This window comes from Eutrema salsugineum, unplaced genomic scaffold, assembly GCF_000478725.1.
Source record: "Eutrema salsugineum unplaced genomic scaffold, Eutsalg1_0 scaffold_6, whole genome shotgun sequence".
NCBI classification, from domain to species: Eukaryota; Viridiplantae; Streptophyta; class Magnoliopsida; order Brassicales; family Brassicaceae; genus Eutrema; species Eutrema salsugineum.
The window spans coordinates 2,139,659-2,161,628 of NW_006256547.1; the positions used below are offsets into that span (position 1 = coordinate 2,139,659).

At 37.4% G+C, this 21,970-nt stretch overlaps 6 protein-coding genes across 6 annotated transcripts in view; 5 read left to right on the forward strand and 1 right to left on the reverse strand.

Annotated features, from left to right (window-relative positions):
• LOC18013283 (LRR receptor-like serine/threonine-protein kinase ERL1) overlaps positions 1 to 1,534 on the reverse strand; it is a 6,155-nt gene extending 4,621 nt beyond the window's left edge. Inside the window, exons 1-5 of the mRNA XM_006394356.2 lie at positions 1,345 to 1,534; positions 531 to 669; positions 349 to 420; positions 200 to 271; positions 40 to 126 (exon numbers count right to left, since the gene is read on the reverse strand). Coding sequence (XP_006394418.2) covers positions 40 to 126; positions 200 to 271; positions 349 to 420; positions 531 to 669; positions 1,345 to 1,432 — 458 coding nt within the window. The 5' untranslated portion in view covers positions 1,433 to 1,534. The remainder of the gene's footprint in view (positions 1 to 39; positions 127 to 199; positions 272 to 348; positions 421 to 530; positions 670 to 1,344) is intronic.
• A 7,488-nt stretch (positions 1,535 to 9,022) lies between these two features.
• LOC18013343 (xyloglucan galactosyltransferase XLT2) lies at positions 9,023 to 11,482 on the forward strand. The gene has a single exon (XM_006394358.2). It carries the CDS (start codon positions 9,209 to 9,211, stop codon positions 10,751 to 10,753), a length of 1,545 nt encoding a protein of 514 aa, XP_006394420.1. The 5' UTR covers positions 9,023 to 9,208; the 3' UTR covers positions 10,754 to 11,482.
• Positions 11,483 to 12,304: 822 nt separating this feature from the next.
• LOC18012867 (embryo-specific protein ATS3) lies at positions 12,305 to 13,668 on the forward strand. The gene is made up of 2 exons (XM_006394359.2): positions 12,305 to 12,581; positions 13,095 to 13,668. Exons 1-2 carry the CDS (start codon positions 12,357 to 12,359, stop codon positions 13,557 to 13,559), a joined length of 690 nt encoding a protein of 229 aa, XP_006394421.2. The 5' UTR covers positions 12,305 to 12,356; the 3' UTR covers positions 13,560 to 13,668.
• A 664-nt stretch (positions 13,669 to 14,332) lies between these two features.
• Positions 14,333 to 15,886, forward strand: LOC18012868 (embryo-specific protein ATS3B). Its single transcript, XM_006394360.2, has 3 exons — positions 14,333 to 14,569; positions 14,710 to 14,820; positions 15,322 to 15,886. The coding sequence occupies exons 1-3, from the start codon at positions 14,447 to 14,449 to the stop codon at positions 15,655 to 15,657; spliced, it is 570 nt and encodes a 189-aa protein (XP_006394422.1). The 5' UTR covers positions 14,333 to 14,446; the 3' UTR covers positions 15,658 to 15,886.
• A 424-nt stretch (positions 15,887 to 16,310) lies between these two features.
• LOC18012869 (DEAD-box ATP-dependent RNA helicase 7) lies at positions 16,311 to 20,028 on the forward strand. The gene is made up of 13 exons (XM_006394361.2): positions 16,311 to 16,878; positions 17,200 to 17,334; positions 17,433 to 17,573; positions 17,694 to 17,805; positions 17,888 to 17,958; positions 18,077 to 18,231; positions 18,314 to 18,425; positions 18,562 to 18,663; positions 18,746 to 18,806; positions 18,914 to 19,082; positions 19,182 to 19,278; positions 19,376 to 19,470; positions 19,564 to 20,028. The coding sequence occupies exons 1-13, from the start codon at positions 16,408 to 16,410 to the stop codon at positions 19,880 to 19,882; spliced, it is 2,040 nt and encodes a 679-aa protein (XP_006394423.1). The 5' UTR covers positions 16,311 to 16,407; the 3' UTR covers positions 19,883 to 20,028.
• Positions 20,029 to 20,477: 449 nt separating this feature from the next.
• On the forward strand, positions 20,478 to 21,726 carry LOC18013386 (probable carboxylesterase 120). Its single transcript, XM_006394362.2, has one exon. The coding sequence runs from the start codon at positions 20,607 to 20,609 to the stop codon at positions 21,585 to 21,587; it is 981 nt and encodes a 326-aa protein (XP_006394424.1). The 5' UTR covers positions 20,478 to 20,606; the 3' UTR covers positions 21,588 to 21,726.
• The last annotated feature ends 244 nt before the right edge of the window (positions 21,727 to 21,970 follow it).

Consider the following 21,970-nt stretch of genomic DNA (forward strand, 5'->3'; position numbering starts at 1 on the left):
CAAATATGGAACTTAAAATCAGATAAAAAATATGTTGACAGTAGAACTACATACAGAGTGTCCAGCTGCTTGAGTTTAGAGATTGAGAAGGGTATGTCTCCATATAACAGATTATCAGAGAAATCCCTGTACAGCATATAATATGGAACTCAAATATAAGACTTGGAAAATTGAAATATGGTTTATAAGAAAGACTTACAGATAAACAAGAGAAGCACAGTTTCCAATCTCATCTGGAATTTGGCCAGCCAATTTATTTCCTTGAAAGTCTCTGCAATTGGATAGAGCCTTCAATAAACACAATCTACAACTTTAGAAACATGCAAATCCACATAAAGAAACACTTACATTGACTGCAAGTTCCGTAAATCTCCCACAGCTGGAGATATCTCCCCTCCAAGGTTCAGATTGGACAGATTCCTTCAAAGTGAAGAAGAACAAAAAAAAAACTATTAAGACATGAAAGAGTAAATGAAGAGAAACATTTCAACAATAGAAAGAACTTTCAGCTCAAAGAAGAATCTTCTTACAGCGAGACAACGGATAAGCTAACGTTGTCGCAGAAGACACCCCTCCAAGAACAGAAGTCCGTGTTGTGTACATCGTCCCAATCCAAAAGCATATTCACTAAGTTGCTGAAAGACCCTTTTATCGCCATCAGAGCTTTCCCTGTGGCTCAATTGAAACATTTTTTTTTAATTAATAATACGTAAATTCAAATTATAATAATTAAATCGTTAAAACGAAAAATATCAGCCAAATAGTTATACATACATAAACAAATTAGATAACACCAAAGTCGAATTTTCACAATTATTCTCGCTGAGGCACCCACACTGGGGATTTGCAAGCTTAGAGTTCCTTTTTTTCTCGGGAAAAACAGAGAGAGTTTGGGAAAAATACAATCTTTCAAGAGTCCTGGAACAAGCATTCTAGTGTTTACTGATCAGTAATGATAATCATATTTCTTGGAAGAAGAGATAAAAGATTGGATTTTTTGAAGAACAAGCCAGAGCTAAGTATTGGATAGGAAAAAAGGTTTCAGCTTTATCTTCCTCGGGTAAACCAAATGTTGATAGAATTTCTTCTTAGGAACTAAAGAGAGATTTGAAACCGAAATTTTGAATATTTGATAACTTCTAATAATACAGACGAAATTTCGATTGAAAGTTTCAGAAGGCCGAAAACTAATCAAAACAGGGATTTGAAAGAGAAAACCGCTTAAACATTTGTTCTTGGACAACCCAAACAAAAATGAGAGTGAGCTTTTTCAAACAATATGACCCAAAAGATCAATTTTTTTCAACATATATCACAGGAAGAGACAAGACAAAGAGTCACAACCTTCGTCGTTCATAGGAGCAGCAACGCCAAAAAGCAGAAAAACCACCATTGCAAAACATAAACTCCTTCGCTGCATCGTCTCCTTCATTATCCCTTCGTCTTTGATTCTCTCTTTTTTTATCCTTTCCTTAAGTAGTAATAAGCCAAAATCTCGTTGAGTTTTTTTTCTAGTTGGAAACCAAAGAGAAGCTTCAAAAACAACCAAGCAGACAAGAAACAAAAAATAAAATCGAAAGTTCAGGCTCCTTCTGCCATTGCTGGAGAGAGAAGGGAACCAGCACAGGAAATTAGCGTGAACTGCAAGAAATGCAGAGCCAGAGATGTTAAAGAAGAGAGAGAGAGATTGAGAGTGATATAGTGAGATAATGTACAGTATTTTATAACTAGATAGCTGAGCTCATGAGAGAGAAACTTAGACCACGACAAATATGTCAGAGTGAGAGTATATATGTACACAATTACCATATCTATATACAATTGATAAGGTTTTTAAACTATGATCGAACGAACATTAAGAATGATAATAATGTCACGTTGGGAAATATTAGCCACCCCAACTTCGAATTAGTACATTTGATCATAAGGATAAAATTAACGTTTGTGGTTAACGGAGAATTAACGGTGTTAGGAATTTAGAAAAGTTGATTTGACGGGGACAAGACCCGCCGTCTGTTGTAGACGCCGTTTTCCAATGCAGGGGAAGGGAGAGAAACGAACATTCCACTATGGACTATATCAACGACGCGCCTCGTTATTACAAGTTTGATCGAACGGTGGATAATTCGCGTGCATGGTTGATATCGTGGAACGCGATGTAGAAAGACTAGACTATGCTTTTTCTTGTGAATGTTAGTTAATGCTTTGATAGTGATTGGGGAAACCGGTTGGACCGGTTTGAGTTTTGTGGTTATCCTTATTATCGACCGTTCGTTTTTTTGGCGCATCAGGATTATTTTTTTTTCAAATTGATGTGTATTTTATGACTATTGTATAGAGACCATGTCACATGTTGGTTTTTAAGTTATTTCACAACGAAAATTGTACTATCGAGTCGAAACAAATTGGTGGAATTGTACCTTGCGATTAATACATATCATGCTGAATTGGAATCTATGTCGAAAATAAACTTCATAGGCTTATACCATTGATTAGTTGGAAGTTCAAAAAGTAAAATAATGTGTAAATAAATGTTGTATTTCATCGAAATGTATTGGAAAATAGATTAGTATAGGGATTGGTCTTCTTAAATCAAATTGGTCCGAGCATATCTCTTTCTGCACTGGTTTGGATCGATAGGCCACTGTCCCTTTTGTTGTACAGTCGTGCATAGTCTAGACCGCGCTATCGGTCAAACTTTTGAATTATATATTGGAAAAAATATATAGGAAAGACTTAAAAATATACAAAACTAAGTATTCTTTTAGAAAATTGTTTTGATATCGATTTATGTCAAATCAAATGAGTATTCTGAGAATTAGTTGCATGTATCTACTCGACTACTCGTTAATGTTTTCACCACAAAGTAAAAAACTAATACTCCAAGAAAAATCATCGTTCTAGTTTTATTTGCTCTAATAAATGTTGGGGAATATTGTGACCAAAAAATCAAAATTAATAACGTTAGAGAAAGTTGTATCCACGACCAAGACACCAAGAATTAATAAATGAATAAAAAACCACCTCAAAATTATACAATAAATAATTGATTAGAATGCTGGTATAGGTTCAGCTACAAGCGTCTCTAAGTTTCTCTAGGCTTTAAAGGTGCATGGATTCACCACACTTTTAGAGTTTTACACAGATCAAATTCTAATCTGTTACATTTATTCATCTTATAATTGTCTCGTTTGTGCAATAATTAATTATCCATATGCTTTTTTACTTGACAAGTTGTAAGAAAAAGCGAGTTTATATTTTCATAAAGCTCGTGCTCCTAGGCTTCCGCTGCGTATATTAACTGTGACATGCCTCTATTACGTGGGCATACCTTATTGATGTTATAAACATTTTAGGCACTTATCTTTTACATTTACGGAGTACAAAAGAGGTAGTTGACAATAACAACCAAAAACAGTAATATATAATTGGTTCACATTCCACCCACCACCAAAAATGGAATTTTCTTTTAACTGAAACTGGTAAATAAAAGAAAGAGCTAGGATAGAGTTTTATACACATTACACATAATTTGTTTTTTTTGGTTAAATTATCAATATACAAAAAAAAAAAAATCAATATACAAAATACTTAATTGGCTTTGCATTCTCGTAAGTCACAATTGTTTACGCGTCGAAAATCTGATAGAAAAAAATGCTGTTATAATCTCTCCGAGAGATAATATATTAACATAAGCCTACGATGAGAGAGCCAATGGGAGAAGAGAAATAGGGGACACATGGCAAGATGTGACAGGCCAAGACATGTATACTTCATTAGTAAAAAAGCTGGGACAAAAAGCTGAGACGATGGTTGTCGCAGTAAGTAGTAACTCATTTTTTTGGGCTGGGCTTGCATCCCTAGGAAACTTACGGTGGGCAATGCACCATCCGATCTCAGCCGTTGAAACTAGTTTTGAAGGCACTGTTCGCTCGCTAGAGCTTTCCCAATCTAGATTTCTTTTTCACATACTACTTTTATATAAGAAAATAATTGAATCACAACAAAACCGTTTGTAACTTGGTTTTAATTTTGCAAATTTTTCTATTTTTGGTTTGGTTTGATTTTGAAATACGGATCACTGTTTCCTTGATGTGTAATATGTAGTTGGTAATTTTTCTTTTCTGGTTTCACCTTTCATATATATATAGAGAATTTTGGTTCAAAGGAACCTACATTTTGGATATATTTGCTTTGTGCATATTTCCTACCAAGCAAGTGTTAAACATTCTCAAATCTTACACTTCCTATTATAAAAAAAAAACGAAAAAGTAGTTCGTATTCCGAGTTTTTAAAAGTTCAGTGTGTAAAATCCCAATCTTTTTGGGCCGTTTATACACTCAGTGTAAAGTGTAAACCTTGCAAATTGGTTTGTCAACTCTCCATCTTATTATGTTTTTTCTCGGCATGTTTCTCCATCACACTAACCAGATGAATCAGGGACATTATTTATAACAGACAGACTCTTTTTTCAGTATGATATTTGATTGCCGACCGTAGAAAGTTTCTTTGTTTTCCCTTGTAATCGTTTAATTCCCTTCTGGAAATAAACATTGTTTTTAATATGAAGTCCCCGCAAATCCACTATGGGTTTAAACGAGGCCGATTCATACATTTGTTGGGCTTGTCCATTATTTTTCTAGTTGACCCAATTGTATCTTTATATGTCGTCAGTTTATAATGAAAATTTAAGAAACCATGATTTTCAACAATTAGGCCCCTACCTACCATATGAAGCACTTTTAGGTCTTAGAAGCAGGCTAGGTCAAACACCTAAACTAAAGTCTCTAAGAGCATCATTATCGCCAGAAACCATATAGATTTCTTATTTAATTTTTAATTATTATATTCTGTTTAAAAACGTGGCCTACAGAACCAAAAATTCAATATATTTTATTATTATATGTTGTTAACCATTTAAGTAAAGACATGTGACAGAAGAAACTTATTTTATGATTCCCAAATAAGAAACTTTTCTTCAGTTAAATATTTCATTTAATTATATTTATTATTAAATATTTATAAGAAACTCATAAGAAACCAGCGATAATAATGCTCTAAGTGCAGTATATTTGTATTCAGTAAAACCGAATCCGAGACTAGACTATAGCAAAATGCAGTATATCTGTTACTCTGTATTCAGTAAAATCGAATCCGAGACTATAGCAAAGTTACATAATTTAGTCCTTAATCCAATATCAGTTTGATACCATTGAAGAAATTGTCATTTCTTATTTTGGTGTATTTAAACTATTAAATGTGCATCTTTTTTTGTCTAGTGCTAGTGCTTCACCACTGTCTTTCGTACAAGAGTAATGATTAAGGTTTTGTAACTTTTCCATCAATTTAATCCACTTTTTATCACACTTTTTGGTTGGTAAGCACCCTTTTTGCGACTTAATTAAATACTATTTGATTACATTATTAGTTTAGAATGATGAATAATACTGAACTGTACTAGAATTAGAGTTCGGGTATGTCTTAGGTTTAACAACCAATGAATAAGTTCGTCCCGGTAAAAGTGATACCAGCTGATATAACTTCCTGCAATCCTGCTTTACTTATTTCACCGTTGGTTTTCAACTATTTGGTTCGTCAATCCATACTTTTAATAACCGGAAAGGCGGTAATTTGCGTTCAACGATCTCTTTACCGCTTCCAAATATGATTCTTGTCGAGGCCAAAATAAAGAACTAATGATCACAGTATTCAACGCGTTTACTCACACCGACACTTTCATGGTTTATCAATATTTTGGCTTCATTTGTTTTTGTTTTTTTGTCAACTTATCATAAATTGTGTTTCCATGCGACTTCGTTATCATACGCAATTTTTGTTGTCTATGTTAGACGCACCTAGCTAGCATTATACACATCATAAAAGAATAACTTAATCTCACACGTTCCTTCTCTATATATTACTATGGATTGACGAGTAGGTTTAGTATCATCTTTTTCGATTCCCGGTAAGTGTCATCTTGTGGTGTACATATTACTATGTATTGCATAAAATATTTAAGTTTAAAACATTAACAAAAATGTATTTAACTAAATATGTGGACTAATTTGAGATTAAATAAATTTTTATATATAAGTTTATTTATTTTTGAAAAAAACATTATATTAGATAACATAAAAATTGTTATTTAACACAGAAAATTGTCTAAATGTTTGTTAATTATTTTCCTACGGTCCTAGCTAAACCTTTTTTACAGTGTTACAACTAACAGGCACGAGAGTTTATCACGCCGGTACTTGTTCTCGCGTTGGCGTAGCGGTGACTCTAGAATAATCTTCATGCCAAGTGGAACGTACAGTATTTTTAGGCAAATGACATTAATTTTTTGAAAGAAAGAACCCGATTCGACGTCTAAAAGAACAATGAACTTCGATGCTTATTTATAAACGTTGACTTAAGACCATGATTATCAAAGAAACCGAGATAGGTTTCTTCTAATAAAAAAATCAATTTTAATTAAAAAAGTAAACTAAATGAGAAGGATCGATTACTATATAATATAAGGATTGGAAGGAGCGATCCTTGTGGCTGATATGCTGATGTGGCGCCTTTCTATTGGATAGAGATTACTTTTAGATTTTAATAGTTTTTTTTTTATTTTTATTCTCTCAACTTTATTAATATAATAATTATCAAGAAATTTCAATAAATTTCTTTGATAAACATGCTCTTAAAGCTCGTTCGATTCGGCGTAATACTAACTTTGTTTTTGGAGTTGTATCCATGTATGTTTGAGTCGTTGACAATATTACTTATAGTTTTAGTCCGGGAATAATTTCGTTTTTGCTAGCCAAAAAAATGTTATTAGTTTACTATTGACTAGTTCACTTTAATGTAATGTACGTTGTATAAAAGAAGTGACTAGTGTATATTAATGTATAGTATTACATTGTTAATTGTTTGTGTTATTTTCTTGATTATCACATACCACGATCCCATACTTCTAAACTCAATTATATGTTTACTTTACTAGCCTACACTTTCGTGAACGCTTGACCGAAAATTTTAACATAAAGTATTAGTCTCTGACCCATAAAATAACGCTTGTTGTGATTTGTTAATTATCACCCTGACACAAGCTCTTACTTTAAAATTTAAACTTAATATTGTTAAAGTAAAAAACAAAAGAAACAATTGATATGTTTTCCAGTATAGATGGGCGAATACTGAACCGAACCAAATTGAATTTTATTTCTCCTGATCTGGATCATTCCAATCAATCTGATTGAGTGGTTTGATTTTCAGATTCAAATTGCTTTGAAGCAGGATTTGAGAAATCTTCTCGATCAAGAGTTTTTCTCTATCTGTATTTTTTTTGATAAAACGGTATGAACAAATATTAGTTCACTATGTGCTTGGGTTGAGATCAACACAAACCGAATAAAAATTCAATTTCATTATATACGGTTTTTCACCGGTTTGGACAATCGAACGAAGTACTTACAAAGAAATGAATATCATCATCAATCTAATGAAACAAATTTTGTCGGCAAAAAGTTGGAGTAAGTGACACGTCATGCGGCATGACTCGTGGATTAAAGAAGCATGGCCACAAAGCTCACATGACGCTTACTTAATTCTTTCAACATCGAAACAATTCACTCTAATCTGTCACCTACACGTAAACGTCACCGTTTCGGCGCAGCTCCCCCCCCCTTTGTAGCCCGTTGCTAATTTGAAACCTTTGATTTATCGCCACGTGTCCCATAAGCACGATTTTCTTCTGTTTTCCATTAGTTAGAACCTTTTTTATTTATAATTGTGTAGCTTTCCTAAGAAATCACTATACTAAAGTTTATAAATATCTAGTATACCAAAATCCGGTGATTTGTTTGGTAAAGTCATTTATAAAATTCCTTAATGAAAGATACTAATGTGATTTATTTCCCAGATACTGGATTAAAAACGTGGTTAGAGAGAGACAATAGTTAGTTTCTGACACAAAGTCTGATAAAAAAATCTACAATAATAGTTTCTGCTTCTACAATGACACGTTGTCTAAAACACTAAGGTCCAAGTGTTCACTATTCACCGGCTCTTTTGGTCTTCCCTTGTCGGTTGCCGGCACAGACGGTCAATGTCACAGGCACGTGTCCATTTCTTTCAAACTCCGTAATGTCTCCAACTCCTTGAGGTTAATCATCGGTTCTATAATTGTTTCCAAAGTTTTTAACTTATCCTATTTAGACCCAATTTAACAATGAAATTAGATCTCTTTATACTGTACATCAATTCTTACCAAAAATCATATGTTCGTTTCCCAGCTTTCACTATACCTCTAACTTGCTCAAAAACAACAGCGACACTTTTGTTTTTTATAATGATTGATGATAATGATTGAATCATATTTATTTTAAGTTATACTCCTTCCGTTTTATAATAAGTGTTATTCTGACATATTTTATACAGATTAAGAAATTAATAAAATATACAAATATACCTCTAATTAATATACTTTTATAACATTTAATTATAAAGACTATTATCTTTAAATAAAGGATAAAAAAAATAAGAATAAAAAGTTACATTGAAAATGTAGAATAACACTCTTTTTAAAACAAAAAGTGAAATCTAAAACGACACTTATTATAAAACGAAGGGAGTAAATTTATAGATAAATTTTGATGATATGACTAAAAGATGAACAATCAAAAATTAATTTTAAAATTTTGAATTTTTAGCTAAATATCAACAACGAAGAAAATGTAATTGCTACAATTAGTATTACGACCAAAGCAAAATTAACGATAACAATATAGACATGGATTAGTCGCTGATTATTAGCAAATTAGTATCACCAAAGACAAATATAGAAGCTTTCCTTTTTAATAATATCACACTTCTGCTTCTTGGCCAACGTTTAGGGAAGAATTTCCGACATCGGAAAAGTTTTGGGAAAAAATCGTGAATTTTAGTTTGATAGCAACAGAAACCAATTAAATATAGTTTCCGTTTTATTGCAAAAAGAGAGAAAAAGAAAAAAGAAACAGAATCTCCCCGTTTTTCGAGCACTCTAAAGTTCTCGCTCTCTCTCTCTGAGTTAACTTTATGCCATTAACGAGAACCACACAAGAACAAACTACCAAATAACTATTCTCCTTTCCCGGAGGATTTACCTCCGTCTTCGTAACGGACCCAATAATTCCGGCGACAGATTCTCTCTCTCGCCTCTTCCCTCTAATTCATAATTATGCTTCCTGTCTCAAATCCTTCAAGTCCTGAACGTCTCCTCAAGAAATCCAGAACCCCCGACACCACCACCACCACCATTGATCGGAAAAACTCCTTCAACTCGCTCAACTCGGTCGGAAACTCGGCCGTTAACCGCTCTTCCTTCATCCCAACCTCCCGGAGCCACTGCACATGGCTCATCCTCTCTCTCCTCTCTCTCCAGCTCCTCCTCTTCCTCACTCTCCGATCCATCCCTTTCCCTCACCGTCGCTCTCCTGAAAACTTCCCTTCCCCCGCCGCCGCAGCCTCCAACCATCCTCTCTCCACCCGAATCCGACCCGAATCCGACGACTCCAAGCGATGCGATTCGGGTCGGGTTTTCGTCTACGACATGCCCAAGATCTTCAACGAAGTGATTCTCCAACAGTGCGACAATCTCAATCCTTGGAGCTCTCGCTGCGACGCGCTTTCCAACGACGGATTCGGCAAAGAAGCGACGTCGTTGAAAGGCGTGATCCCTGACGATTTGGTTCCCTCTTGGTTCTGGACTGACCAATTCGTATCGGAGATCATTTTCCATAACCGGATTCTTAACCACCCGTGCCGGACTTTGGATCCCGGTTCCGCTACGGCGTTCTACATCCCGTTCTACGCTGGACTCGCCGTCGGTCAATATCTCTGGTCCAATTACGCGGCGACTGATCGTGACCGTCATTGCAAAATGATGACCGAGTGGGTCCGGGAACAACCTTATTGGAATAGATCCAACGGCTGGGATCATTTCATTACCATGGGTCGCATCACATGGGATTTTCGCAGGTCTAAAGACGACGATTGGGGATCTAACTGTATCTACACTCCGGGGATGCGTAACATCACTCGTCTTCTCATTGAGCGAAACTCTTGGGACCATTTTGACGTCGGTGTACCTTACCCCACTGGATTCCACCCTCGATCGGACTCCGATGTTGTTAAATGGCAAGATTTCGTCAGGAATCGCCGTCGCGAAACGCTCTTCTGTTTCGCCGGAGCGCCTCGCGCCGGGATTGAGAACGATTTCAGGGGGTTGCTTCTCCGTCACTGCGAGGAGTCGCGTGGAGCTTGCCGGACGGTGGATTGCACCGGAGGAAAATGCTCGAACGGCTCGTCGGCGATTCTGGAGACGTTTCTCGGCTCTGATTTCTGCTTGCAGCCTCGAGGAGATAGTTTCACTCGCCGGTCGATTTTCGACTGCATGTTAGCCGGTTCGATTCCGGTTTTCTTCTGGCGCCGAACCGCTTACATGCAGTATCAGTGGTTTTTACCGAACGAACCGGATAGTTACTCGGTTTTTATTGACCGGAACGAGGTGAAAAACGGGACGACGTCTATAAGGGAAGTGTTGGAACGGTACAGCAAAGAGGATGTGAGGAGGATGAGAGAAAGAGTGATCGATTTGATACCGAATTTGGTGTACGCGAAGTCTCCACACGGGTTAGAGACTTTCAAAGACGCATTCGATGTGGCGATAGATGGAGTATTTAGGAGATTCAAGGAGCAAGAGAATTGGTATAAATGGAGATGAGGAGGAAGATGATCACGTCAAATGATTATTTATTTATTAATAAGGGTTTTTGGAGATTTTAGCTACGGTAAAGTTATGATTACACTGTAAATTTAAGATTTTTGTTGAGAGATTAATAAGTTGGTTAGTTGAATTTTGTTATTACACTTCATGGAGTAGTCAAAAATACTTGTTCTATATGTGTGGAGTTCTCATTTATAAATTTTCTTTTGGAGACAATGAGTATAGTTTCTTGGTTCGTATCTACGTCTGCAGTGGTTGGATATAAAAGACCCTGTTTCGAAAAAAGCCTTCAACAAAAATTAAGCTTTCCTCACATATTCACATCTTTAGCACAAAGATGGAAAGAGCAAACGAAAAAGTTCCTCATCATGGAAGACTCTTCGTCATACGAGATTACTTGACCTGGTTGACTCAAAGCAGCTTGAGCCTGAATCAGAAAAATTCAGACTTTATGAAGACCAAGTCAAATCTGTTGAGAGATAGACAGAGAGAAAGAGAGGATCAGTGCCTTTACAATCTCAGATAACTTTTCAGCAGGAACATACTGAAAATCCACAAGCAGTCCAAGCGGTTTTGTTGAAACTCAGGAGGTTGGTACACATGGACGCTATTATACAGAACACATGATCGAGCATGGTCCAAAGTAATTTCCTACATCTTTGAAGAAATACCCTTACCAAGAATCTTTGGGCTAATTAGGTAGGTGGGAAGTGAAGTGAAAATGGAGCAGAGGCCCGCATCTTCGCACGTACAGGGATTATTTGATAAGATATATAATTTGGGGAGGTAGGTAGGAGAAGTAGATTTTTAATTTTGGGGTTAGGTTTGATAATAGTGTAATACTCGTGACACGTTGATGATTGCAGAAAAATTGAAAAAAATGTTATGTTTTCTAAGCAATCCAACATTTGTAACCACAAAAAAGGTGGATCCATTCTTATGGTTTAACTTAGTCTGGTGGTGTTTGTGTATGTCACTTTTCCATCGTTAAGACGACATGTTAACAATATATCGCCTTTACTGATTTTTCTTTCTTTTGTGTGTGTGTGGAGATACCAAAAGTATAGAACAAGAAAAAAATCAATAGAGACTAGCATCATTCTAAAATATTAATAATGAAGAATATTTCTGAAAGATTTCACTATTCAAAATCTTTTACACCCAAAAAACATGACCTTCAGAAAATAAAGGGTGGGAGGGTAAGGGTTGGTGTAATATTTATTTAACTATATTTATTCGTCTAAATTTGCTAATGAAATATATTTTTTCATGTCCAATAACTAAAAACTACTTACTAAATAGTCTAAATTATAAAGTAAAGTGATACTCCTTTTATTTAATATAATTTTCGTTTCAGAAGTAAATATCTCTGTTCCTCAGATATTAATACCAACACTCAAAACTAGTAGTACTGAAAAAAAGTCTACCAACTTAACTATCACTTTTCTTCAGGAAGATATTTTTCCTGGTCTATGTTGTAGCTCTAGGCTTGTTAGTGGGTTGTGTTGTGCCAAGTGTTATAAGTAAGAAGGTAACATTAGCCAATTTATAATACACAAACTTACCTCAAGTCTTCTTATAACTCTCACCTCTCTCTCTCATGAACACTACAATGGAGTTCCTCGCTCTCTCATCCATCCTCCTCCTTTTCCTCTCCTTCACTAATCCCATTCTCTCCCTCTCTGACCAGCCACTAATATCTTCTGTTCTTCATGATGAAGAAGAAAGCTGCCCTTACACTGTGATTGTCACCACAAGCTGTCTCTCCCCTGATTGGTCAAGGGATCAGATCACTGTTGCTTTGGCTGACGCCAACGGTAACAAGGTTCGATTACAACAAATCTCTGCTTGTGTTTTCTTCTTCTATCTCCTGTGTGGGTCCAAATCTTTCTGTTTGTATCAATTTCAAAACCTAACATATTCCATCTTCTTTGCTAGTTGCTACCATGGATGCGTGTTAAATCCGGATAATCCAAAAGCCATTCGAACTGAAACGAGGCTTAGTTTGATTAAACTTTTTTTTCATTTTAGATAAGTCAAAAATATGAAATCAAATATGAACCGAAACCATAGTATATGATATATATATATATATATATGTATATATAAAACCGAGTTTGTATAGCACAAGGATTTATATTAGATGATTAGTTGTTACATCGGTTATATCTAAAAAGAAAAAGAAAAACAAATGGATTGCACACTTCAAGCCGCATGTGTGCATTCTGAGTGATATACTCTCACACATGTGTAACTTTTCTAATAATACTCCATAAATAAAGGTGTCAAATTCATTAGGAAGATTGTAAATATGTTAATATTATTGGGTTTTCTTAAGGTAATTGCACCGAGACTAGACGAACCGTTAAGTGAAGGAGGAGGTTTCGAGAAATGTTCATCGGACACATTCCAAGTCAAAGGTCAATGTCTCAACACTATCTGCTCCGTCTACATCTACCGTTCGGGTCCTGACGGCTGGATCCCGGAGACCGTCGAGGTCTTCGAGGAAGGTTCCAAATCCGTGAAATTCGATTTCAACAAAAACATCCCTGAAAACACTTGGTACGGCCACAACAATTGCAACAACACCGGTTTGCCACCGCCTACGCCGGATTTCCCTCCGTTTTCTCCCTCCGTTCCACCGCCGACGCCACCTTATTTTCCTCCCCACACACCTTCTATCCCCCCGCCAAGGCCTCCGCCGCCGCCGTCTGCCGCCTCTAGGCGTGGAGGAGGTCGTGAGAGTTTGGTTAATGTTGCGTTTGCTGCGATTGTTTTTGCGTTTGCGGCTGTGGTTGTTTGAGATTTTAGACTTTTAGTTAAGTATTTTACTTAATGACTTAAGAGTATCGTGTAATCCCTTTGTTCTAGTTTGTTGTTGGAGTTTGTGGAAACGTTAATTAGTTAATAATGTATGAGTTCTATTTTATAGTACTATTCCATATGAAGCCTGCTGCATCAGTGTTTTTTTTTTTTGTGATTTACAACGACGTTCTTGTCAAATCTTAATTATATCATTCAAAACTTTAACTAGAGATTTACTAAAAATGATTTCCAATTTGACACGATATTTCCGTACTTCTTTTCGATAATTTTAAGGTAAAACTTGACTATGAATCTAAATGGTTGCACCGGCTGTAACAGTTGCACGTATACACGTAAAGGTAGCTAAAAATAACTTTCTTGAGTAAACATAATTCTCATGGAAACATATAATATAAACACATTCACAGTCGACAATTCATAACCCGTAAGGGAAGACCGGAAAATGTGACTATGTGAGATCTATGGCTTCTCAATAAATATAGTCGATGCGTAATTTATTAGAAGCAGTGACTCAGACATAAATAACCCACAGATATTTGTCTAAACCTCTAATCAATTTTCTACACAAAAACAAAGTACCATAAATTACATTTTCTCCTACCTAACAGCTAACATATGACACCGAGACGTGGCTCGTGACATGTGAGCGTTTCCATTTAATTCGGTTCTAAGAGAAAAAAAAATACGCAGGTTATTGGAGCGGAAATGTTTCAAACCGCGAGTGAAATCGTTTGAATTTGGCTTGGTCAGATCCGGTTCAGCTCGAGTTGGTTCGATACCCTTTTTTTTTTTTTTTTAATCTTCTCGAATTCTGTTTCGTTTCGCTTAGTTTCGTCTCTGCGAGCGATTTCGAGAAGCACGAAAATGGTTTCAAGACGTCTCTTCACTCTCCTCTGTTTCGTCGTCTTCTCAACCTATCTCTCTGTTTCCGAATCGAAAGTCTTGGAGCCTCACGCCGCTGAATCTTTCAATGTCAGCCTCATCCAGGTTCGCTCTCTTTCATCCTCCATCTCCGTGTGAACTTCACCCGGAGAAATTCGAGGGGTTTCTCGTACTCCGGTGTAGGATTTTCCCGAGAAACTTATGTTTTTCCTTGTATTGGTGTAAAATTTTGCTCGAGGATGCAGAGAGTGGGGACTAGTTGTTCTTACACCGTGATCATCTCGACGAGCTGTTCGTCATCGAGGTACACGCGCGACCAGATCAGCATCGCTTTCGGAGATGGATACGGAAACCAGGTTAGATTTCCCGCCTGAGTGACAATTTTGGTTTCTTCAGAACAATTGATTTTGATTTGGTAAGATTTTGATTAGAAGACCTTTATTTTCAATCGATTAGGCCTAGGGTTCCATTTGAATATTTCATCCCAATACAAAGTTAATTTCACAGAATTGGTTGATTCTTGTATCTGATTCTTGGATTTGGTCAGAATTGTTCTGTATGTAGGAGCTCATCTAGCATGGCCTGGTCAGTTCTTGATAGCTAGTTAGCTACTGAATATGCATAGCATTTTCACTGGTATAGGAAAAATCTAGCATCCAAGGCTTGACGATCGGTAATTTGGCTTTGGTGTCTTGAGTTCTATTATTGGAACATTTGAGTTCGAGATGAATATACACATCTTTGGAATTAGATGAAAGTCTCAGTGGATTAGTTTGGCTGTAGCTAGTTTCGTCGAGTCTATTATTGTATTTGTTATTTGGTTCTGCTAAACTCACAGCTCGGGTTTCATTAAACAGATATACGCACCAAGGCTTGACGATCCATCTACAAGGACGTTCGAGCAATGTTCATCAGATACGTTTCAGATAAACGGACCATGCACATACCAAATATGCTATGTGTATCTCTACAGGTCTGGTCCAGATGGTTGGATCCCAGAGAATGTTAAGATATATAGCCATGGCTCCAAAGCGGTCACTTTCCCTTATAACACGCACGTCCCTGAGAGTATATGGTATGGTTTCAATTACTGCAACAGCGCCTCGGATTCTAGTGTCCTAGCCATTAGTCTGAGAAGGATCGTGCTCATACTCCTCGGGTTTATTGTCGCCGGTTCAAGCTTGCTCTTGTAAGCTGTTATGGTTCTGGTTTTAATGTCGGTTTTTGTGTGAACATATTAGGGAACTTATGCAGAATAAATAAATGTGTACTGTTCCTTGGAGATTGGGTCTATATATAGGCCTCGGAAGATTTCCTTCAGATCTGTAATAACTAGTATAAAGCTATGTTCAAGTTTACAGAGTGTGTAGATTTTGTTTGTCATTTGGTTCCACACCAGGTGTTGATCTTGTTGTGTCCATACATAATCGAAATTAAAACCGGAAAGAACACATTTTCTTCTTTTTTTGGTTATCAGAATTTGATAATATTAACAAGGCGAAATACAAGGTGAAATACCGGAATAATTGAAATTCCAGAAACATAAGACCAAAAGATGTAAAAACCAAATATGAATTAACTTTTTGTGTATTTGTTGGGTTACCATTAGAAGTGGAGAAGAAAAGTTACCATTAGCTATAGTAAAAAGAAAAAGGTATAATTTGATATTTTTGACCTATTCAGGGGGATCGGAAGCCGACACGCATTCTCCCTTGCCAATAAAAAAACGGCAAGTTAGACCTAAACTCAACGGACTAGATTGCAGTTAAAGCTTAATTAGGGTTTTGGATCAACGGCGCCTCTGAAAAGCGCGAAACTATAAGAAGTGGCCAAACCCTACGCTTACTCCTCCTCTTTAGTCTCTCCCTGCTTTTCTCAGTTTCCACCGCCTCAACCTCTCAGAAGCAGGAGAGATTCTATACCTTCGCCTCCGAAAAATTCTAATGCCTTCATTAGCTTTATCCGACATGAAAGAGGAGAAGAAGATGAAGAAGAAGATAGCCTTGGAAGCCACCCCAGAGCAGGATTCCAAGAAGGGGAAGAAGGAGGCGAAGCTGAAACTCTCCGATTCTGATGGAGATGAGTCTGAGAAGAAGAAGAGTAAGAAGAAGGAGAAGAAGCGCAAGGCTGCGGATGTAGATGAATCGGAGGGGGCGAAGAGCGATTCAAGCTCGGAGTTGGTGGAGCCGGAGACTTCCAAGTCGGAGAAGAAGAAGAGCAGCAAGAAGGTGAAGCTGGGTGTAGAGGATGTCGAGGTCGATAACCCCAACGCCGTTTCCAGGTTTCGGATTTCAGCTCCGTTGAGGGAGAAGCTGAAGCAGAAGGGTATCGAAGCCCTTTTCCCGATTCAGGCGATGACTTTTGATATGGTTCTCGATGGTGCTGATTTAGTTGGACGCGCTCGCACTGGTCAGGTATTGGTTGATTTTGATTTTGCAATTAGTTTTTTATTTATTTTAAATTATAATGTGCTGGTCTCTGTAGTGAATTGTTCAGTTGATTTTATGTTTTGTCCAACTTCGAGGCTTTTGAGTACTTCTGAGGAAGTCGATTCTTAAAAAGTGCCTAAATTTATCCAATGACTTCTTCTTCTGAGCTGAAAGTTATCGAAATTTCAAAATATTTGTATCATTATGAGTTTTCAGCTTCCTGTTAATTAGAAATTTGCGAGACTCTCTGCCTCAGTATTGTGAATCTCTTGCTTGGTTAAGTTGAGCTGATCATATGTGGTGCAGGGTAAAACATTGGCTTTCGTGTTGCCTATATTGGAATCATTGATCAATGGACCTGCTCAAAGCAAGAGGAAGAATGGATACGGCAGGCCACCAAGTGTTTTGGTACTTTTACCCACCAGAGAATTGGCCAAGCAGGTAAGGATTTTGAGCAGATGTATTTATATTACAAGATTTGGAGCAAATTTGTTTTGTGCTTCTTTACTTTTCATTGATGTCATTGTGTTCTTTTGTAGGTGTTTGCTGACTTTGAGGCATACGGAGGAGCAGTAGGGTTAACTTCGTGCTGTGTCTATGGAGGTGATCCCTACCAACCTCAGGAGTATAAATTAAAGAGAGGTGTTGACATTGTAGTTGGGACTCCTGGTCGTATCAAGGTATGTCTTTGGCTCTTTTCTTAACTCAAATTTCTGGAGCGAAATTGTAGTTTCCCTGAAACCAACTCATCATTTTTTTGTTTGTGTGCTCTCTTGACCTTGTATTGATATTCATTGCAGGATCATATTGAAAGGCAAAACCTTGATCTGAGCTATCTACAATTCCGTGTTCTTGATGAAGCTGATGAAATGTTGAGAATGGGATTTGTTGATGATGTTGAACTTATATTAGGTATGTAATCTGGTTTCTGTTTTTCATTCTATGAAGCAACTAACTCTTCAAATATTGATATTTTTATTTCTCTATTCTTCAGGGAAGGTGGAGGACCCTAAGAAGGTCCAGACGCTTCTCTTCAGTGCTACCTTGCCATCATGGGTGCAAAAAGTTCGTCCCTTTTAAACATTTCGTTTTACTATTTTTTTCATGAGTTAAGCTGTTGTGATTTGCGGCTCCATTCCTTTTCTCTCTATATATGCCTGATATTTTTTCTTGCTACTACCAGATTGCTGCTAGGTTTCTTAAACCAGAAAAGAAGACTATTGATCTTGTTGGTAATGATAAAATGAAGGCCAGTAATAGTGTTAGACACATTTGTCTTCCCTGTAGTAAGCAGGCCATGTCTCGGTTGATTCCTGATATTATCAGTTGCTATAGCAGGTATCTTTTCATACTTGCGTAATTATTTCTCTGGAGTTGTAATTGTTTTAAATCTTATCCAACTTTTTCTTTCGGAATTCAGTGGGGGTAATACCATAATTTTCACTGAGACTAAAGATCAAGCTTCTGAGCTTTCTGGTTTGTTGCCTGGGGCAAGACCTTTGCATGGTGACATACAGCAATCACAACGTGAGGTAGGTTATTTGTTTTCATTTCAAACATACTTAATAGGTAATGTAAAGTAGGGAGAATGAATTTTTTCATCTTATCCTGTTGAATTGCCCAGGCAAAGCAGTATAATCTTGCTAACTTTGAGTCCTGTGATTGTAGGTTACTCTTGCTGGATTTAGAAAAGGTAAATTTTCGACATTGGTTGCTACGAACGTTGCTGCCCGTGGTCTAGATATCAATGACGTGCAGTTAATTATCCAGGTTAGTGGCAGCCCGTGAGCTCTATCATTCTTGTTTAATTCCCCTCGTTGGTGTTCTGACATATTGTTTGATTCTTATGTAGTGTGAGCCTCCACGTGATGTTGAAGATTATATCCATCGTTCAGGCCGAACTGGAAGAGCTGGTAAAGCACAGATATTATTTTGAAGGCTATTTGATAATATGTGCAGTTTCTTGATAGCGTTAGGTTTGCTTGATCGTTGTCATGATCTTTATTTATATTTGTTACAGGCAACACTGGAATTGCGGTTATGCTTTATGATTCTAGAAAGTCGGGCATATCAAAGATTGAAAAAGAAGCTGGTATAAAATTTGAGCGAATTTCTGCGCCACAGCCTAGTGATATTGCCAAAGCTGTTGGTATGGAAGCAGCTGAGAAAATTACACAAGTCTGTGACAGGTATGCTGACACATTTACACCTGAGTCTTCTTGTAAAATCTAATAAACCACTTGGAAATGCCACATATATATATATGCCTAACAAAATGTTAAATGCAGTGTGGTTCCTGCGTTTATGGCGGCTGCCAAGGAATTGTTAGAAACTTCGGGATTATCAGCAGAAGTACTCCTTGCAAAAGCTCTTGCAAAAACTGCGGTTGGTCTCACAATGATTTTTCTTTTGAAGCACCTTTTCTCTTTCTCTCTCTCTCAAAGCAAGTTTTCAAGAGTTATGAATCGTCATTTATTTGCAGGGCTTCACTGAGATTAAGAAAAGGTCAGTTCTAACATCAATGGAGAACTCTGTCACACTACTTCTTGAAGCAGGCAGACCCATGTACAGTCCATCGTAAGTTGCTCTCTCTTTCTTACTCTGCTTGTGTAAGTCTTTTTTTGCTGACATTCAAAGCAAATACTAAGATGATGATTTGTGGTTCCGCAGAGCTGCATTTACTACACTGAGGAGATTCTTACCGGAAGACAAGGTAAATTCGATTGAAGGGTTAACTCTAACAGCAGATGGACAGGGTGCGGTTTTCGATGTTGCACAATCAGACGTGGACCTGTTCATTGCTGCTGGGCAAAAGAATGCTGGAAGTGTAAGCTTGGAGGTTGTTAAGGAGTTGCCTAAACTTCAAGAGAGAGAACCAATGCAAAGAAGATTTGGAAATAATCGGTTTGGTAACAACAGAGGAGGACGCGGTGGCAGATTTGGCCGTGGTGGTGGTGGTGGTGGTGGTGGTAGAGGCCAGAGATGGTGATCACTCTTATTTAAACCCTTTTATCTCTGTTTTTCCTTTTTCTTTTTCTATAAACAACTCCAGGGGAAGCTTCTGTTGTCCTCGCTACCCTATCAGTTTTGTGTAATTTGGATGATAATGATGATAAAATTATTAATTCATCTCACTCACATTTCTCTTAATTACTTTTCTAGATTTTTATTTTGTTCACAAAGTTTGATTTTCTAGAATTTTTATTTTTCTTTTATAAGTTGAAGATGATAAATGATAAATTTTAAGAGATATTAGTTGAGATTGTTGAATTATTACTGGTTTATAGCTATGAAAAAAAGTGTGTAATGAAAGAAGAAAAATATTTATAATTAAGTATTATTAGTTTCTTCATCTATGTGAAATATCCAAAAAATCAAATTTTGTGAAACAGATTTTTTTTTTGTTTACTATCTTTGTGCTTCCCTGATATATAATTGTCAAACTTCAAATTAGATTTGGCCTTTGAATAATCTGCAACTTCTCGATTAATGAAAAGAGACGTGATAACGTGTTAACGACTTCTGAACCTGGGTCTTGTTTAATGCACTAAAAGAGAAAATAAAGAGCATTACGTTTTCTCCACTTGCAATGTCAATATGTCATTATCTTATTGTAGATTTATTGTCTTATTGGAAATATTATATAAAAGACGAGACTGAAGAATCAGTTACATAATCCAAAAATTCCAAAAAGATCCAAAGACCACAAAAAAATGTCCAATCCATCTCCAGTCACTGATCCTTACGCTTATCTCAACATCGTCAAGAATCCAGATGGCTCCATCACTCGCGACCTCACCAACTTCCCATGCGCCTCAGCCACACCTGATCCTTCCCCACTAAACCCCGTCGTATCCAAAGACATCCCCGTGAACCAGTCAAAGTCAACATGGATTCGTCTCTACCTTCCAACCACCGCCCTCGACGGCGGCGCTCCGTCTCAAAAACTCCCTCTCGTGGTGTACTACCACGGCGGCGGATTCATCCTCTGCAGCGTCGACTTGCAGCTCTTCCATGACTTCTGCTCCAACATGGCGCGAGATCTCAACGCGATCGTCGCATCCCCTTCCTACCGGCTAGCTCCCGAGCACCGACTCCCGGCGGCATACGACGACGGTGCGGAGGCGCTAGAGTGGATCAAAAACTCCGGCGAGGATTGGATCAGATCTCACGCCGATTTCTCTAATGTGTTCCTCATGGGTACGAGCGCCGGAGGGAACTTGGCTTACAACGTCGGGTTAAGATCCGCCGAATCCGTCGCGGATCTGAGTCCGTTACAGATCCGTGGATTGATTCTACACCATCCGTTCTTCGGCGGAGAAGAGCGGTGCGGATCTGAGATTAGACTTGTGAACGATCAGGTTTGTCCGCCTATAGTCACCGACGTTTTCTGGGATCTTTGTCTCCCCGTCGGCGTTGATCGGGATCATGAGTATTCGAATCCGACGGTGGGAGATGGATCGGAGGAGTTGGAGAAAATCGGACGGTTGAGATGGAAGGTGATGGTGATAGGAGGAGAGAGAGATCCGATGGTAGATCGGCAGAGAGATGTGGCGAAGTTAATGAAGAAGAAGGGAGTGGAAGTGGTGGAGCTTTTTACCGACGGCGACGTCCACGGTGCTGAGATCGGAGATCCTTCCAAGCGTCATGCTCTGTTTAGTTCCATCGGAAATTTCATTTCCACCTCTCTGTAACGTTTTTTGTTTTTTTTTTTCTTTTCCAGTTTTTTATTTTAAGCAATTCATAGAATAAAAAGTTATATTGGAGGCCCAATATGACTGTCCTTAAAGATTATAATATATACAAAAAGCCCAATATCTTGGACCCATGAAATGTCATCTTGAATAATTAAGACTTAAGAGGATATATACGTAGATGAGTGTTGGCCGTAGATTTTACGGTTAATAACTTACTATAATAAGAAATGTGAACAGTTAAAATAATATATGAAATATATTCAAACCAAAGTGAATAAGTGATCATAAGTGTGAAAGACAACATAGCATCTCTAACGATCAATGACACGACACCATATGTTAGACTTCTTTCACGTTACGCATTTACACTTAATTAGTTT

What these genes read in the sequence shown, in the direction of transcription:
- LOC18013343 (XM_006394358.2), top strand. Translation starts at nt 9,209, where the DNA reads ATGCTTCCTGTCTCAAATCCTTCAAGTCCTGAACGTCTCCTCAAGAAA.
- LOC18012867 (XM_006394359.2), top strand. Translation starts at nt 12,357, where the DNA reads ATGAACACTACAATGGAGTTCCTCGCTCTCTCATCCATCCTCCTCCTT. An exon ending in CTGACGCCAACGGTAACAAG is followed by an intron (nt 12,582 to 13,094) that starts GTTCGATTACAA and finishes GGTTTTCTTAAG; the next exon opens with GTAATTGCACCGAGACTAGA.
- LOC18012868 (XM_006394360.2), top strand. Translation starts at nt 14,447, where the DNA reads ATGGTTTCAAGACGTCTCTTCACTCTCCTCTGTTTCGTCGTCTTCTCA. An exon ending in TCAATGTCAGCCTCATCCAG is followed by an intron (nt 14,570 to 14,709) that starts GTTCGCTCTCTT and finishes TCGAGGATGCAG; the next exon opens with AGAGTGGGGACTAGTTGTTC. An exon ending in GAGATGGATACGGAAACCAG is followed by an intron (nt 14,821 to 15,321) that starts GTTAGATTTCCC and finishes TTCATTAAACAG; the next exon opens with ATATACGCACCAAGGCTTGA.
- LOC18012869 (XM_006394361.2), top strand. Translation starts at nt 16,408, where the DNA reads ATGCCTTCATTAGCTTTATCCGACATGAAAGAGGAGAAGAAGATGAAG. An exon ending in TGCCATCATGGGTGCAAAAA is followed by an intron (nt 17,959 to 18,076) that starts GTTCGTCCCTTT and finishes TGCTACTACCAG; the next exon opens with ATTGCTGCTAGGTTTCTTAA. An exon ending in AGACCCATGTACAGTCCATC is followed by an intron (nt 19,471 to 19,563) that starts GTAAGTTGCTCT and finishes GTGGTTCCGCAG; the next exon opens with AGCTGCATTTACTACACTGA.
- LOC18013386 (XM_006394362.2), top strand. Translation starts at nt 20,607, where the DNA reads ATGTCCAATCCATCTCCAGTCACTGATCCTTACGCTTATCTCAACATC.